This window comes from Capricornis sumatraensis, chromosome 8, assembly GCF_032405125.1.
Source record: "Capricornis sumatraensis isolate serow.1 chromosome 8, serow.2, whole genome shotgun sequence".
Classification (NCBI taxonomy): domain Eukaryota; kingdom Metazoa; phylum Chordata; class Mammalia; order Artiodactyla; family Bovidae; genus Capricornis; species Capricornis sumatraensis.
In genome coordinates, this window is record NC_091076.1 from 62,782,404 (window position 1) to 62,800,026 (window position 17,623).

The 17,623-nt window shown below is 40.2% G+C and overlaps 1 protein-coding gene across 1 annotated transcript in view; it reads right to left on the bottom strand.

Annotated features, from left to right (window-relative positions):
- Positions 1–17,623, bottom strand: part of PPM1D (protein phosphatase, Mg2+/Mn2+ dependent 1D) — a 59,477-nt gene that overhangs the window by 29,220 nt on the left and 12,634 nt on the right. Inside the window, exons 2-3 of the mRNA XM_068978388.1 lie at positions 10,551–10,779; positions 1,850–1,974 (exon numbers count right to left, since the gene is read on the bottom strand). Coding sequence (XP_068834489.1) covers positions 1,850–1,974; positions 10,551–10,779 — 354 coding nt within the window. The remainder of the gene's footprint in view (positions 1–1,849; positions 1,975–10,550; positions 10,780–17,623) is intronic.

Sequence of the window (17,623 nt, forward strand, 5' to 3'; positions counted from 1 at the left end):
TCATTTGTTTGCTTATTATCAATTCTCCCCATTAGATTATAGGGTCCATGAAGGTTGGGACTACGTGTACTTGATCAAATACCAAAGATGAACAAGCAACAGTAGCATGATCTTTTAAAAAATGCAAATGAGGTAACATTACTCTTTAGCTTAATATCCTTCAATGTTTCCCAGTAACCTTAGTCTAGAACAAAAATATCTGATGTTTACATTTGCCTCAATTAACTCCCAACTTTTGATAATTCCTAGAACATGCCAAGCTCTTTCCCAATTCAGGATCCATGCCTAGAATATTCTTCAACAGGCTCTTCACAAAACCTGATTCTTAGCCATCACATCTCAGCTAAAATAACACTTCCTAAAAGGAGCATTTCCATCACACTACCTAAGATAGATTTTCCCTTCTAAATTATTCTTTATCACAGGACCCCTGTGATTTCTTTCTTTCTTTCATATTTCCTAGTCTGTAATTATTTCATTTACAAATCAGTTCAGTTCAGTTCAGTCGCTCAGTCATGTCCAACTCTTTGCGACCCCATGGACTGCAGCAACTCCCGGAGTTTACTCAAACTCTTGTCCATCGAGCTGGTGATGCCATCCAACCATCTCATCCTCTGTCGTTCCCTTCTCCTCCCACCTTCAGTCCTTCCCAGCATCAGTGTCTTTTCCAATGAGCCAGTTCTTCGCATTAGGTGGCCAAGGTATTGCATGTTCAGCTTCAGCATCAGTCCTTCCAATGAATATTCAGGCCTGATTTCCTTTAGGGTTGCCTGGTTTGAGCTCCTTGCAGTCCCAGGGACTCTCAAGAGTCTTCTCCAACACCACAGTTCAAGAGCATCGATTCTTCGGCGTTCAGCTTTCTTTATAGTCCAACTCTCACATCCCTACATGACCACTGGAAAAACCATAGCTTTGACTAGACAAACCTTTGTTGGCAAAGTAATGTCTCTGCTTTTTAATATGCTGTCCAGGTTGGTCATAGCTTTTCTTCCATGGAGCAAGCATCTTTTAATTTTATGACTGCAATCACCATCTGCAGTGATTTTGGAGCCCAAAAAAACAGTCTCTCACTGTTTACAGTACAGTGTACAAGCTACCTTTTACAATGTACACGCTTACCTTTTACAATGTACACACTTACCTTTTAAAAAAACTGAAATATAATTGACCTGCAATATTATACTAGGTTCAGAACAGGTTTACTTCTTTATCACCCATCTCCCCAACTATTTATTCTTGCTCCCTGAGGGCAGAGTGTATCTGTATCATCACTCCAAACCCTAATACAGTACCTGGAACCAAGTTAGTGCTCAAGTATATTTAGAGGAAGAAGGAAAGAAGGAAAAAAATGGTGTTTTCTAAGAGAAATTTTCTTTAGAAGAAAACTTAACTAGTACATCCAAAGTAAGATATTTCTATAGTTACAATCCCCTAGCCTTCCTTCCAAAACAAAACAGAACAGAAAATAAGTATGTTAATTTTGTCACAATTTACTTTGCTAGCTAATGAAAAAGAAAAAAGAGCTCTGAAGGCTCTGAAGAGAAATTTGAAGGGCTGAAGTAGGAAAGGACATTTAGAAACAGTTTTAAGGCTAACATCAAGCCTAGGCATACATTTACTTCCTTAGGAATAAATGGAAACTATCAGAACATTGAACATAACTCAGGATCAAAGAGCAAATGGCACTGATAATCCTCCTCTCAATTAGGTTTCAATCATTTACTACAGTATCTATTTACACACTCAGTATGTGCCAAATAAGGGTTTAATTCTCAGTCTTGTCTTTTATTTTACCACCATACGCTGCAGAACATCCAACATGGTTTCACCAAACAAAAGTCCTACTTACCAAGCGCTCTGGCTACTGCCAGAAAGGGAATCTGGTCAATGACTGTGCTCCTCCTCACAGGTCCATTGTGAGTGAGCCGAGGCCGTTTCCAAACCACACGGTTCACCCCAGACTTGTTCATCACGCTGAAAGACGAGAGTTCACAGAAATACACTAAGTGATCACAATGTATCAACTCAAGTAGTTCCACATGTTAAATAACTGTTACAATCAGATTGTAGTATCACAAAATAATGATTCATCTGCTTTAGACACGTGCATAAATCAAAGTTCCTGTTCATAAGGCAAAGACAAAACAGGGTACATTATGATGAGAATTTGGAGATTATTTAGGGAGCACAGAGGAACAGAAATGAGTAGGTAGCATGTATACAAAAGCAAGATAATTTGATAACTGAGAAAACTGAGGGGAGGAAGAAGTGGTTATAAAAGAAGAGGGAATACATAAAAGAAGTCGAAAAGGCTGTATAGTTTTTGAAGGATTTAAGGGTATTGAAAACAGAACTTCCGCTTTAGTATTTTTGATCTGAGGAATTAACAAGAAATGCCTCACTAGAAATACCTATGTATTTAGATATTTCTGTATTTAGAAATGTGAGACTAGACCTTGGAAACAGATCAGCTGTAGAGAGAGAGATCTGGGAGTTAGAGAACAAGAAAACCCTCCTAGAAATTTGGTGTAGGAACAAGAAAAATCTGTAATTAATACACAGAGTAGTTAGTACACTCCAGGGTGCCTAACATATTGAAATATGGTCAAATATTTCAGCAAAAAGCGTAATACTAAAAACACAGTGGAGATGGTCTCTCAACCTATGCCCGAATGACTGAAATGGGAAACTGGCCCTTAACTCAATTTAACCATAATCTGCCTGGAATTAAAAAATAAATAAAGAAAAGAAAAATGTTTCCCTGGAAGGTTTAAAAAAGTTGAGGGGAAGAGCGGAAAGAGCATTTCCAAGAAACCAATATTAGCCTTCCTGATATCAGGGTTACCTGCCAGATAGATACACGCACAAGACTGGATTCCTGACTCTCAATGATAGGTGACATTCAAGTTACCAAATTCAGTCTTCACACTCAGGTCCCAGGTGTGCACTGAAACCCTCTGATTACAGTCTGAAATTCATTTCATCTATGGCAGGTCAGCTGACAATCACCTGTGGTCCTCTTGTCAGTTACTCTTCTCCTTATTAATGAGCACTGTGACATCCTGATATACACGTGAGTCTCAATGGTTTACTATGCTGACGGTGAGTAGCATGACTCTGTCCCCCTAAACTTAATGAGCTCAGAAACTAAACCGGGTTCCAGACACACAAAGCAGAAAATGGGACAGACAATGGTGACCATCTCCACAGGAATGTCGCTAAGAAATGCTGTGGACATTAGCAGCGGCCAGCCAGTTCACCCCCATCTATGGCTCTTCTGCTTCTGCTCTAACTTCAAAGGAATGAAGATACTAGAGAAGAAACAACAAATGGAATAAAAGTTCCAGCAGAAACAAAGGCATAAATATAGATAAATGAGAAAAAAATCTCCAAGTCCAGAAAAACATGAATACAGCAGAAAGAGAACAACCGCAACCATCCTTCTAAAGTAGAGAACAAGCCTCATGAGACAAGGGCAGGCCAGGCGCCTTAAGCAGCGCGGTCTCACCAGACTTCCAGCAGTGATGGAAACGCTCCCTCCGCACATTCTAACATGTAGCAGCCACCAGCCATGCCCAGCTACTGAGCTCTGTCAATGTGGCTAGGGCAAATGAGGAACTCAATTTTTAATTTAACTTTAATTAATTTATATTTAAGGTCAAACAGCCACATGGGGCTATAATAACCAGACAGAACAGGAGGGGAATGAAACAAGAACATGGCAGAAATTTTGGTCGATGTTAACACAGAAGAGAAATATCAAGAGAGTTGCTCATTTACTCTCCCTTTAGAGAATTAATTTGTAGTACTGAAAGAAACACTGTTCCAGGTCTTAGTAAGTGTCAGCAAAGGCGGTTATCTTTTTTTTTTTTGAGCTTGGAATTGCTTTTACTGGGGCAGGCCCGCCGTGGTCAGGGAAGTGCTCCAGGTGAGTGTTCCACCTCGGAAGCAGCAAAGCCAGGCGCCTCCTCGAGCCACCTCCCCGGGCGAGGAGAACAGGCAACGCTCAGTCCGAGGGCGGAGGCGGGGGCGGCACCGCCACCCCTCCCCCTCCCCCCCGACCCCCACCCCTCACCCCTGGGCGACACAGCACCGGCTGGACTGCCCTGGCAGCATACCGGGCCAACTCGGGGACTGAGGCTCCCTGGGAGAGGCAGGCAGGCAGCACCGGGGAAGGGGTGCCAGCAGGCCTCGGGGGGCAGAAGCCTACGGGGACCCCGCCGTACCTGGCTGGCACGCCTAAGCGCTGGGCAGTGGCGAGCCTTTCACCAGGGGGGTCTGTCTCCCACCCCAGGTCTGCGTCTTTGGGGCCTGGGGTGCGAACGGGGACACAGCGGGCACTTACTAGGGAGCTGAGGCTGGAGGGCTGAAGCCAGAGGCCTGGGGTCTGGGGGTCTGGCCTAGGCCGGCTGGGTCTGCTTGGGGACCTCGCCCTCCCATTGGGAAGAGGCTTCCTGAGCAGCCCAGGAGACTAGGGACTCGCTGTCGCCCCCACAAAGCGAGCGGGTCGGTCCAAGAGACACAGAAGCGCTGATCCCTATGGCCCTGCTGCTAGGGGCTCCGTCCCCTGCCCAGGCAGATGGGGCTGGGGCTGGGGCTGGGGGAACCTCGCCCAGACGGAAGCCCCTGGGGAGATTGAGGGCTGAGTTGGGCGGAGGTTACTTTTTATTTTATGCTTTCTTCAAAGCTGACCCTCAAAAAGCAAACAGTAAAGACTACATCTACCATTCATGGACTTCCCCTGGCAGTCCAGTGGTTCAGACTCTGCTCTTCCAATGGAGGGAGCCTGGGTTCTATCCCTAGTGGGGATGTAAGATCCCCCAGGCTGTGTGGCGTGACCAAAAAAAAGAGAGAGAGAGAGAGAGAGACAAAAAGTGTTGCTGTCCAAATCTTTGCTAATATCCAACCAAAATACCATTCACAAGAAACTATGAAACACAAGAGTTACGGGACAAGAGACACCAGCATTCTGCCTTCCTAACAGCTTATACCCTATAGCTCTTTCCTAATCCTGCTCCCTAAAAAGTCAGGCCTGTGTGTGTGCCATGCTCAGTCACTTCAGTCGTGTCCAACTCTGCAACCCTATGGACTGTAGCCCTCCAGGCTCCTCTGTCCATGGGATTCTCCAGGCAAGAATACTGAAGTAGGTCGCCATGCCCTCCTCCAGGGGATCTTCCAGACCCAGGGATCAAACCTGTGGCTCCTGCATTGTAGGCACGTTCTTTACCACTGAGCCACCAGGGAAGCCCCAAAGTAAGGCTTAACATTAAGTAATTACAGTAGCTACCCACATTGCTTTCAATATAACACTCCTGGGAGCTCTCTTGACACGTAATATTCAAAGTTATTATGGTCTCTGAGCATAAACACCGAGAGAGAGGAACAGATGACCAAGAGCACTGGCTGTAAGTTTTACATCCAGTATCAAAACCCAAAGCAATGCTGTAAAAGATGCTGTTTCTCTTGCACTTCCTGCCATTGTCCTGTGTGATTAAAAGGCATACAAAAGCATCAGCCTGATATGCAGGGGCTGACAGAGAAGCAACAGAAGGCTGGGAAAACAGAGCACTGGCCAGTTGCCTAGGGTGAGGACAGAAGGAAAGGAGGAAATAACTTATAACAAAACAGCTCAATTTGTGCAAAAAGACACCTGCTCTCAAATGGCAAAGAGTTCCTCCAGCTGTCCAGATGGTATTTTAAGTAACAGCACAAAAACCATAAACTCAAAAAATAAAGTTAAATACAAATACATAATTTAAAAATTCATAGAGAAAAAAGAATAGTAAAGAAAAAGATTTTTTACAAGACTAATGAGAAGAATCAGGCCTACCAATATTAAAATTTATTAAAAAAAAAAGCCTCAATTAAAAAAAAAAAGTATGGTATTGGTATTTAAGGACACCCAGAAAAGGCCCAAATTTGGGCGAGCCATAAAGTTCGTTCAGGTTCTGCCATATCATCATATGGGAAAACCTGAAGGAACTATTTTTTTTGGCCAGCTCAATAAATATGATTGCAAAGCTCACTTTACATAACTACCAGTAGTGGTCTCAGAAGCACACTGACCTTCACACTTACAGGACCTAATAAACTATAGCATGAAACCAGGTTCACCTGACTCTGCAGGATGCAGGACAGGAAACAGTCTGCCAGAACTGCAGCTCCAGCAGTGCCGCCTTCAGCAGTGATCCTTACAGAAATCCAGGAGCCAATTTCCAGCCACAAGTGAGCTTCGTAGGCCACGGGAATCTGTGTCTCAAGAGCCCCTGACTTCCCGGTCCCCACACAAGTCCAGCTGCATGTACACAGGGCAGCCAAGATCCCTGCTTTCCAAGGGAAATCTCAGGTCCCTGCTCTCCAAGGGAAATCTGAGGTCCACAGAAATCTTTCCTATCCACCTGCAGTTCCATTCGAGGATCCTTCTACAAGGAGCAATGTAACATAGTTACATTCCACATTTATCTTAACCAGGAAAAGAGTGGTAGAAGAGGATAAACTCCAGGTCATCTTCCCACTATAGAAGGGTTTTATGCCTGGTAAGCCTTCTAATCAGCAAGGAATGGCTGTGGAATTGTTCAAGTGGCTACTGATGGCCAGTTAGAAAAAAATATTAACTTGAATCTCTACTACATAACTTTAAAATTCCAGAGCTATAAGATTAAAATGTAAATGGTAAAACCATACAAATACTAGAAAAGTGGCTCTTGAAATATGGGTCAGGGACCCCCCTGGAAGTCCCCCAGACAATTTCAGGGGATCTGCAAGGTCAAAATTATTTTCCTAATAATACTAAGACCACATGCATACAGTGGAGTTTTTAAACAGCTACAGAACTTGATATACTGTATGATAAAAGATGTCAATAATTGGATGATCTGCATAACCCAGCTAACCAATATTTTATAAGTGACCAATACTTAGGTTTCAAAATCATGCACAAGGGCTATATACTTTATGATTCCAACTATGTGGCACTCTGGAAAAGGTAAAACTAAGGAGATAATAAAAAGACCAGTGCTGCCAGGAACAGAAAGGGAGGAAGGGGAAAGGAGGCAGAGCACAGAGGATTCCCAGGACAGTGAAACTATTCTGTATGAAACTATAAAGGTAGACACCTGTCATTACACATATGTCAAACCCTAGAATGTACAACACCAAAAGCAACCCAAATGTAATCTATTGACTTTGAGTGATAATGATGCGTTAATGTATGGTCATCAACCATAACAAATGAACCACTCTGGGAAAGAGAGCTGATAGTGAAGAGACTATTCACACAGAGGAGGCAGGGACTCCTGTACTTCCTGCTCAATTTTGCTATGAATCTAAAACTGCTCCAAAAATAAAAGTTTACTTAAAAGATCATGCATGGATGAAGATATTATTTAACCAAAGGCTCTTAACTGATACACCAATGGCTCTCAATGAAAGAATATGAAAAAGTTACTGATAAGATTTCAGACACATTATCAAGAAAGTCCCTCTTGATGAATTTTAGAACAGTATCAAAGAAAAATACCCCCAAAATATGAAAAAGCTTTAAAACAGTCTCCCTTTTCCACCTACATATCTATGTAAAACATGATTTTACTTTAGATACTGCAACCAAAATACCTTATCACAACAGTTTGAATGCAGAAGCAAATATAAGAATCTAGCTGTCACCTACTAAGCCAGACAAGAAAGAGACTTACAAAACTGTAAAACAGTGCCAATCCTCTCAAATATTTGTTTTGGGGAAACAGCTATTTTTTCATTAAAAAAAAGTTCTTTATGTTAACATATAATGAGCTTAATATTGTTATTTTTCAATAAATTAACAAATATCTGAAAACATCTTCATTTTAATTCCTAATATGGTTAAGTCAATACATCTGACCCATATAAACAAAAAAACTCTTTGAGGGCCTCAATTTTTAAGAATGTAAAGTGTTCCTAAGACCAAAGTTCATAACTGTTGTATGAGAAGAAAATATAGAAGACTTTATAACAACCTCAGAGTGAAGGAATTATGTGTATGGCACAAAAACCAAGTCATAATGGTAGACACGGATAAATTTAATTACATTAAAATAAACTTCCACATGGAAAAAAAATTCCAGGAGCAGAATCAAAAGACAAACTGTGAAAGCAACATCTTAAATTCATCACATACATATAAGTCTAATTTCTCTAACATACATGTGGCCCCTATACATTAATACAAAAAGAAGGCTGACTACTCTCCCTCATAAATAAACAAAGATGATACACAAAAACACACAGAAAAGGAAGTCTATATGGCTTTTCAACAAATAAAAAAAGAAATTCAACTTTTCTCAAGATAAATTCAACTGAAAGCATCACCAAGATGACTTTTTTTTTAACCTACAACTGGTGATGGTCAAAAAGTTCTATAATTATGTTGTCAGGGTCATTCACATATATTGCTGATAGAAGTATAAACTGGTACAATCTCCATGGAGACAAATAGTTACCAACGTAATTTTATATCCTGCTTATTGTGACCAACAAGCGTTCTCCTATATTATTAAAAGTTCCTGGCAGGGGAAAGGGGGAATTGGTCAAAGGTACAAATCTCCAGTTATAAGATAAGTAAGTACTATGGATGGAATGGACCACATGATGACTGTAGTGAACACTGCTATACGATACACAGGAAAGTGGTTGTAACAATAAATCCTGAGGGTTCTCATCACAAGAACCTTTTTTCCCTTTATTTTTTCTCTCTTTTTAAAAATTGTATCTGTATGAGAAGATGGAGATTAGTTGAACCTATTGTGGTAATATTTCACAATATAATTAAACCATGATGTAGTACGTCTTAAATCTACACAATGACATGTCGATTATCCCTCAGTGAAACAGGCAAAAAAACGGTGTATTTTTTAAAATCCCTCATATGTGTTGGAGGTCCTTATACTAGTCTACCCCTACTTTTTTGTCTATTTGTTCTGGCCATGCCATGCAATTTGCAGGATCTTAGTTCCCTGAGGAGGGACTGAACCTAGGCCCTCAGCAGTGAAACTGCAGAGTCTCAACTGCTGAACCACCAGGGAATTCCCTGACCTTTACTTTAACATTTGAAAATTTTCATAATACCATCATTTTTAAAAATTTTGTTCACATCATATCCACTGTTATGAATATAATTAAATGTAATTAACCATTTTCCAGATGTTAGGCCTTCAAGTTATTTTCAGCTAAATTAACCGTCAATAAACACTGCTGCAATCAATAAGTCTATTTAGACATTTTGGTCCACATTTCGTTATTTCTTCTTTAGAGGAGATTCCTGAAATTACTCAGCCTATATAAATTTGAAGTTAGTGGTATGTTGTTTTTTGTATAGGTCATACCAATATATAATCCTAGCAACAGGATACCCATTACAATTAAAATACTGCTAACTCAACAACAAAAAACAGAACTTCACTTCAATGTTAGACAGGTTTCAAATGCTTCTACTACTGGTTTTAATTTTTCCTGTCATTCAAGCTTCTCCTTTACGCCATCTGAAGGCGGCAGAGTTCCACTGCTTCTCTTGCTGGTCTTTTGAACTCTTGGTAATCTAAGGATGCTAATTCTTTCCTTCAGCTTATTATTTCTCTGAAAAAAAACCTTTTTATTTAATAAAAACAAGAAAGGAGAAAAAAGTAACAAGATTACAGTAAGACTTGAGTTAAATGATTATTAAGAAAACACTGGATTCTGTTTACTTCCCTCAGATCCTTGATTTTTTAAAAACTAGTATTGGAATGATTTTTTAATTTTCTTATGTTATTCCTTTCTCTGCTTGTAGAATAACCTTGCATTTTAGTTTATATCATAAAAATACTACGCTTAAGTCAAATTCACTTCATAGTTTACCAACTGTCTCAAAACACACTGAGAATGTAACACAGAGGTTTGCCATGTACATGACTTACAAACCAAAGGGGAAAACTGAAGGCTAATTCTAACAAAATTCTATTCCGCAAAATAGATTCAAATTGTTCTGTTCTGAAACTCTGAGGGCTGCTTTGTCCAGATTTTGAACGGCATGCTGTTTAGTGCTTATACAAAAGGCTTTAAATAAATCCCTGTTTGTTTTGTTACTTGAGTGCCATTAAGATATTATTTCCTTTTGGAGCCATTTATCAGAAATAAATCAGTCAATTCAAAATAATAAAATAAATATGAATATACATGGATACTTTACCAGGCAAGCTAAAAATCTGTAACTTTATTAAAAGGGAGAAGTAGGTCAATCTGGTAAGTAAAGCTGCAGCTGCTGCTGCTGTTGTTAAGTCACTTCAGTTGTGTCCGACTCTGTGGGACCCCACAGACGGCAGCCCACCAGGCTCCCCCATCCCTGGGATTCTCTAGGCAAGAACACTGGAGTGGGTTGCCATTTCCTTCTCCAATGCAGGAAAGTGAAAAGTGAAAGTGAAGTCGCTCAGTCGTGTCCGACCCTCAGCGACCCCATGGACTGCAGCCTTCCAGGTAAGTAAAGCAGAAAAGGACTAAATAAAACCAAGAGAGGAAAGACAGAGCAGGACAATCATTACCTCCCACCAAGTCCTTCGATTCGCTCTCTTTCCTTGGGAAGTTCCGGCTTATGGTCCTGTGTCACCTCCACAGCTCGGATAAAATCATCCTTGGGATCATCTTGAATTCCAAGAACCACCCCCGAGTCGCCCACGTGAGCAACATACATCTTCAAGCCTCGGATGATGACCACGCTGGCAGTTGTCCCTGACGTGCTGGGAAGACCTGTCATAGTCTTTGGCCATTCTGCTGTAATAGAAAAGAAAAAATGTTACTTTCAGGTGTTTACATAACTACTGTGGCAGAATAAAAACTGCAACTTACGTTGAGTTAGTATGTTAAAATCTGAATGAGCACACAAAAATATTTAAGAAACATATTTGAAAGCTATTAAAGAAGGACTTGTGTTAATCCCTTCATTCTTACATTAATAAATTAATTATATAGATAATGCAATTATATTGTGACCATCAAGGCAATCTTAGGAGAAAAATGTTACATCATATGTTTAATAATTCCACATAAGTCTTAGTCTTAACTACATTTAGTAGCAAGGATATGTTAAAAGTTTGATACCATACTGGCAGCAGCTTATCATCTGTTTATATTAATTTTTCTCCAAAAAGATTTTCAGAAAAAGCTACTTGATTTGTTTTTAAAAAAACTCTGCTGAGTATTCATAACCTAATAAATAACATTTACCAAGCACCTACTGGATACCACTTGCTAAGACCTTTACCTGTGCTAAGAGCTTTACCTGTATTATCTCATAACACTAACAATAAGCTAAGATCAGTTCCATTATTTTCATTTTGCAGATGAAGAAACCAAAACCTTGGTTAAGAAAGTTGCTCAAAATAACTCAAATATTTTAAGCAGCAAAGATCCCATGTATCTAATTCCAAAACCTATACTGATTATATTCACTATCATTTAAAACTTCTGAAATATTCTATGAAATGAAGCGTAGTCATTCAGTCGTGCCCGACTCTTTGTCTGGTGGACTGCAGCCCACCAGACTCATCTGTCCACAGGATTTTCCAAGCAAGGATACTGGAGTGGGTTGCCATTTCCTTCTCCAGGGGATCGTCCCAACCCAGGGATTGAACCCAGGTCTCCTGCACTACAGCTAGATTTTTTACCGACTGAGCTACAAGAATGAAATATTCTATAACATTAAACATTACAGTTCAAGATAGCAAACAAAGTCTGAACACTAACGTATTCTCCCCACAAAATCCTACTGAAAGGACAGATTACAAATAATAAAAAGTTCTGAAACACAGTCATGAAACACAGAGAAGGGTCATAAGAAAATCTGAGGAATTCCTGAAATTTTAAACAAATGCAACTGTATTGAGGGGAAAAAAATCAGAATGCAAAATTTGTAATTCAACAGGAGGAAAAAGCAGTCAGTAAAGAAGGCAGTACATCAGTATTCCTTGTTAACAGAGTTCCAGAAAAGTTCAAACTCAGAGGCAGTGACAAAGGCTGAAGTAAGGAATGGATGGTGGAAGCTTGGCAGATTCATTTAAAACTGGGAGCTAGGTTAGTGCCTAACCTAGCACATGGTAAAAGGTGAAATACTTAAGTTCCTAAGATGTCAGTACTAACTACAGTGTGTGCATGCTAAGTCGCTTCAGCCATGTCCAACTCTTTGTGACCCTATGGACTGTAGCCCGCCATAGTCCTCTGCCCAGGGATTCTCCAGGCAAGAATGATGGAGTAAGCTGATGTGCCCTCCTCCAGGGGATCTTCCCAATCCAGGTATCGAACCTCCATCTCTTATGTCTCCTGCATTGGCAGGTGGATTCTTTACCACTAGCACCACCTGGGAAGCCCCAGTACTAACTATAATACTTCTCTTCTTTTTAATTAATTTATTTAATTGGAGGATAACTACAATATTATGATGGTTCTGCCATGCATCAGCATGAATCAACCACAGGTGTACATGAGTCCTCCCCATCCTGAACTCCCCTCCCACCTCTCTCCCCACCCTACCCTATCCTCCTAGCTTGTCCCAGAGCACTGACTCTGGGTGCCCTGCTTCATGCATCAAACTTGCACTGGTCCTCTATTTTTGCAGGTTTCAGAGCTATTCTCTCAAATCATCCCACCCTCGCCTTCTCCCACCGAGTCTAAAAGTCTGTTCTTTACATCTGTGTCTCCTTTGCTGCCCTGCATGTAGGACCATGGGTACCATCTTTCTAAATTCCACATGTATGCATTATTATACAGTATTTGCCTTTCTCTGATTTATTTCACTCTGTGTAACAGGCTCCAGGTTCATCCACCTCATGAGAACTGACTCAAATGTGTTCCTTTTTATAGCTGAGTAATACTCCATTGTGTATATGTACCACAACTTCCTTATCCATTCATCTGGCAATGGACATCTAGGCTGCTCCCATGTCCCAGCTATCGTAAATAGTGCTGCCATGAATCCTGGGGTCCTTGTGTCTCTTTCAACTCTGCTCTCTTTTAAGGAAAGTGGTGCATCTGCCAATGGGAACAACAGGATCTCAAAGGAGATGTGGGAGAAATAAATTCCGCCCCCGCCAAGTGGATGAGGTGTCACTCAACTTTTATAGCCATGAGCCTTCTCTAATATACTAGGCTGACTAGTTCTTTTCTTTTCCAAAATTATATATGCCGAAAAGCCATCTCTTGAACCCTACAGTGCATCTCCCTGGCCCATCACATGATACAGATGGAATCCATCCTCCAGAGTGACCTGGCACAACAGAGGGCTTCCTGCAGCACAGGAAACAACTGCTGAGGGAAACCAGAACAGCTACCAATATTGATGTAGCTAGAAATTCATGTACAGATACCATATACACACGTAAAACCATCTGCAACAGTAGCAGACACATGGTAAGTAGTCAATAAACACTGGTTTGCGGGATTCTCTGGTGGCTCTGTACTTAAGAATCTGTCTGCTAATGCAGGAACATGGGTTCGATTCCTGGTCCAGGAAGATCCCACAGGCCACAGAGCAACAAAGCTACAGAACCTGTGCTCTGAAGACTGAGAGTCTGTGTTCAGCCACAAGAGAAGCCACTGCAATGAGCAGCCCTCACTCACCACAACTGGAGAAAAAGTCTGCACAGCTACAGAGACCCAGCAGAGCCAAAAATAAAATAAATAAATAAAATTTTAAAATATCAGTTTTTGTTATTACCATTATGTATTTAAGAAAAAAGCAAACAGCCTGAGAGACAACAAGCGGAGTTGCAAAAAAAAAAAAGCCCCAAGGAAAACAGTTGTGGCTAGATTACTGGCATTGATAAAGTTCAATAAGATCAATGGATACAAATACTTATATAAAATATCAATTCTATTTTTGTAAAATAGAAAAAATTACAAAATGTAACTTTAAAAACAAGATCCCATCCACAGTAACAGCAAAAGATGTGAAATATCTGGGAACAATGCTAACAAATCTCTAATAAGACACTTATGGAAAAGTAGTAAACCAGTGAACAAATAAAACAGCACAGACCCATGCATATTTAGACACTTGGTATATGAACAGTGGAGAAAAGACAGACATGCAATAAATGCGGCTGGGACAAAATTTAAAAACTAGTAACTCTGAGTTCCTGATGCCAAACACAAAAAAATCAATTCCAGGTACATTAAAGACCTAACATGAGGGACTTCCCTGGTGGCACAGTGGATAGGAATCTGCCTGCCAATGCAGGGGACACAAGTTCGATTCCTGCTCCTGGAACTGAGTAGGGCAATTAATCCCACGCACCGCAACTTCTGAGCCTACGGGCCCTAGAGCCCGTGCTCCGCAACAAGAGAAGCCACCGCAGTGAGAGGCCTGCACACGGCCACTAGAGAGCAGCCCCTGCTCGCTGCAACTGGAGAAAGCCTGCGTGCGGCAGCGAAGGCCCAGCAAAGCCAAAATAAGTCAATTTAAAAAAAGGCTTAACGTGAAAAGCAAAGTTAAAACGCTCAGAAAATGCACAAAAAGGTACATTCGTGATCTCAAGGTAAAGAAGGATTTCCTAAAGACAAAAAATGGACTAGCCATGTAAAATAAAATGACTGTGAAGTTGTACTACCATCAAGACTTTCATTCAAACATATTAGAGTGAAAAGACAACTCACAGAATGGAAGAGGATATATTTGTAACATATATGGGTCAAAGGAATAGTATCCAGAATACGTAAAAAGCTCCACAAATCAAATCAATAAGACTACTCAATAGAAAAACAGATGAAGAGCCTAAACAAGCTTTGACAAACGAGGACATGCAGACAGCCAGGAAGCACGCGGAGATGTCTGGCTTCTTTAATCATCAGGGAAATACAAATTAAAAGCCGCAGTGAGATACCACACATAATTATCAGACTGCATAAAGCTTGACAATAGTAAGTTAAGAATGTGGAATAACATGTTCTATCATCAACTACTGGTAGGAGTATGAACTGGTACAACTACTTTAGAAAGCGTCTAGGCGTTACACGGCAAAGGTGAAGACAGGCATACTCTGACTGTCCATTACCCTTTGGTATACACGATAAATCAAAGCACATGTGCACACAATACCTATGAATGCTCACAGCAGCAGTGTTCATCTGGGCTTAAAATGAGCAACAACTCAAATGTCCTTCAAAATAACAATAGATTATACTACACACCATGGGTAAGAATCTCACAAGAAGCATGAGATAAAAGAATACATACAGCATGATTTTCTTCAGAAAAAAAAAGAAAACTACCATGTTTACAAGCAACAGGCAAACTATTAAGAAAAATAAGTAAATCACTACAGAACTACAATCACGTAAGTCAAGATCCTGGTTGCCCCTTGGGGGAAGTGAGGAATATGAGATCAGAAGGGCCTACTGGGGTGCAGGCAATGTTCTCTTTCTTAACTGGATGGTGTTCATTTTATGATTATTTATTATACTGTACATTTATGTTTTACGGCCTTTTATGCATGCATGCTATATTTCAGGGGGTTTTTTTTAAGTTAAAAGAAAAAAAAAAGCAGCAGGAAAAAGGCATCAATTCTGCAAACATAGATCCCAGCAGACAGCTCTATAGACCATGCAGTTTTGCAGTTTGGTTATAGACATCATTCCTTAGAAGCTCAGCCTAGAGTATGGTATATGTTTCTTTAGACCTTTATTCTATGGCTCTAGTAAAACCTTTTCTTTTTTTTTTTTAAAGAAACTGGAAAAGATTGTTTTCTGCAGCTAAATATAATGAGAACAAAGTGAACTCCCAGAAAAAAGAGTTCTTAAGCACATTCAGAAAAACAAAATTTACCTACAGTATACAAGTAATTCAGCTGTTGGCAAAAAGCACCTAAAATGAGATGAAAAGGGAGGAAAAAAGCTAAAAATAAAAAAAAGGATATTCAAAGAAATGTTAATGCTTAAACCACATTTTTTGTCAAAAGCACTAATATATTATGAAAGATATTCTGCAACGATCTAAAAATACTGAATAATCCATGCTTTCCCTATTCATTTGAAATGTCACCTTTTATCATATGTTACATCTTGCCTCAGATCTATTTCTGGACTCATCCTACTAATCTATTTATGGTGCTTTTTAATAATTGGGAGTTTAAGTATCCTCCAATTATTTTCCTTTCTCAATATTCTCTGAAGTATTTTTCCACATTAACTTCAGAAGCAACCTCCACCCTGTGGAGGTTCTGAGTGAAATTGCAATGACTTTATGTATTAAGGAACCTGCCTCTTCATAATGTGTTCCTTAGCCTTTCTTGTTTTCTACTTTATATTTTAATCAAAAAACAAAAACGACTTAAAACAAGGAGCATATCAAAAACAGTATCAGATAGTATATGAATTCTGATTTAAGCATCTTTTAGAATATGTGTGTAAGTCATTAAAACAAAGACTAATAAATTTTATAACACAAAAATGTAAAATTTCTGGATGAAGTAAAGCTATTATAAACATGTATAGAAAGTATATGTTCTTTATAATAAGTTTAAATTTGGGGGTACTTATATACTTATCATGTTTTAATATCTATTAATATATCCTGAGACTCATACGCCAAAGCCTTTGACTGTGTGGATCAGAATAAACTGTGGAAAATTCTGAAAGCGATGGGAATACAAGACCACCTGACCTGCCTCTTGAGAAACCTATATGCAGGTCAGGAAGCAACAGTTAGAACTGGACATGGAACAACAGACTGGTTCCAAATAGGAAAAGGACTATGTCAAGGCTGTATATTGTCACCCTGCTTATTTAACCTCTATGCAGAGTACATCATGAGAAACCCTGGGCTGGAAGAAGCACAAGCTGGAATCAAGATTGCCGGGAGAAATACCAATAACCTCAGATACGCAGATGACACCACCCTATGGCAGAAAGTGAAGAGGAACCAAAAAGCCTCTTGATGAAAGTGAAAGAGGAGAGTGAAAAAGTTGGCTTAAAGCTAACATTCAGAAACAAAGATCATGGCATCCAGTCCCATCACTTCATGGGAAATAGATGGGGAAACAGTGTCAGACTTTATTTTTGGGGGCTCCAAAATCACTGCAGATGGTGATTGCAATCATGAAATTAAAAAACGCTTACTTCTTGGAAGGAAAGTTATGACCAACCTAGATAGCATATTCAAAAGCAGAGACATTACTTTGCCAACAAAGGTCCGTCTAGTCAAGGCTATAGTTTTTCCAGTGGTCATGTATGGATGTGAGAGTTGGATTGTGAAGAAAGCTGAGCGCCAAAGAATTGATGCTTTTGAACTGTGGTGTTGGAGAAGACTCTTGAGAGTCCCTTGGCATGCAAGGAGATCCAACCAGTCCATCCTAAAGGAGATCAGTCCTGGGTATACACTGGAAGGACTGATGCTGATGCTGAAACTCCAATACTTTGGCCACCTGATTCGAAGAGCTGACTCATTGGAAAAGGCCCTGATGCTGGGAAAGGTTGAGGGCAGGAGAAGGGGAAGACAGAGGATGAGATGGTTGGATGGCATCATTGACTCAATGGACACGGGTTTGGGTGGACTTCGGGTGGACAGGGAGGCCTGGCGTGCTGCAGTTCATGGGGTCGCAAAGAGTCAGACACGACTGAGCAACTG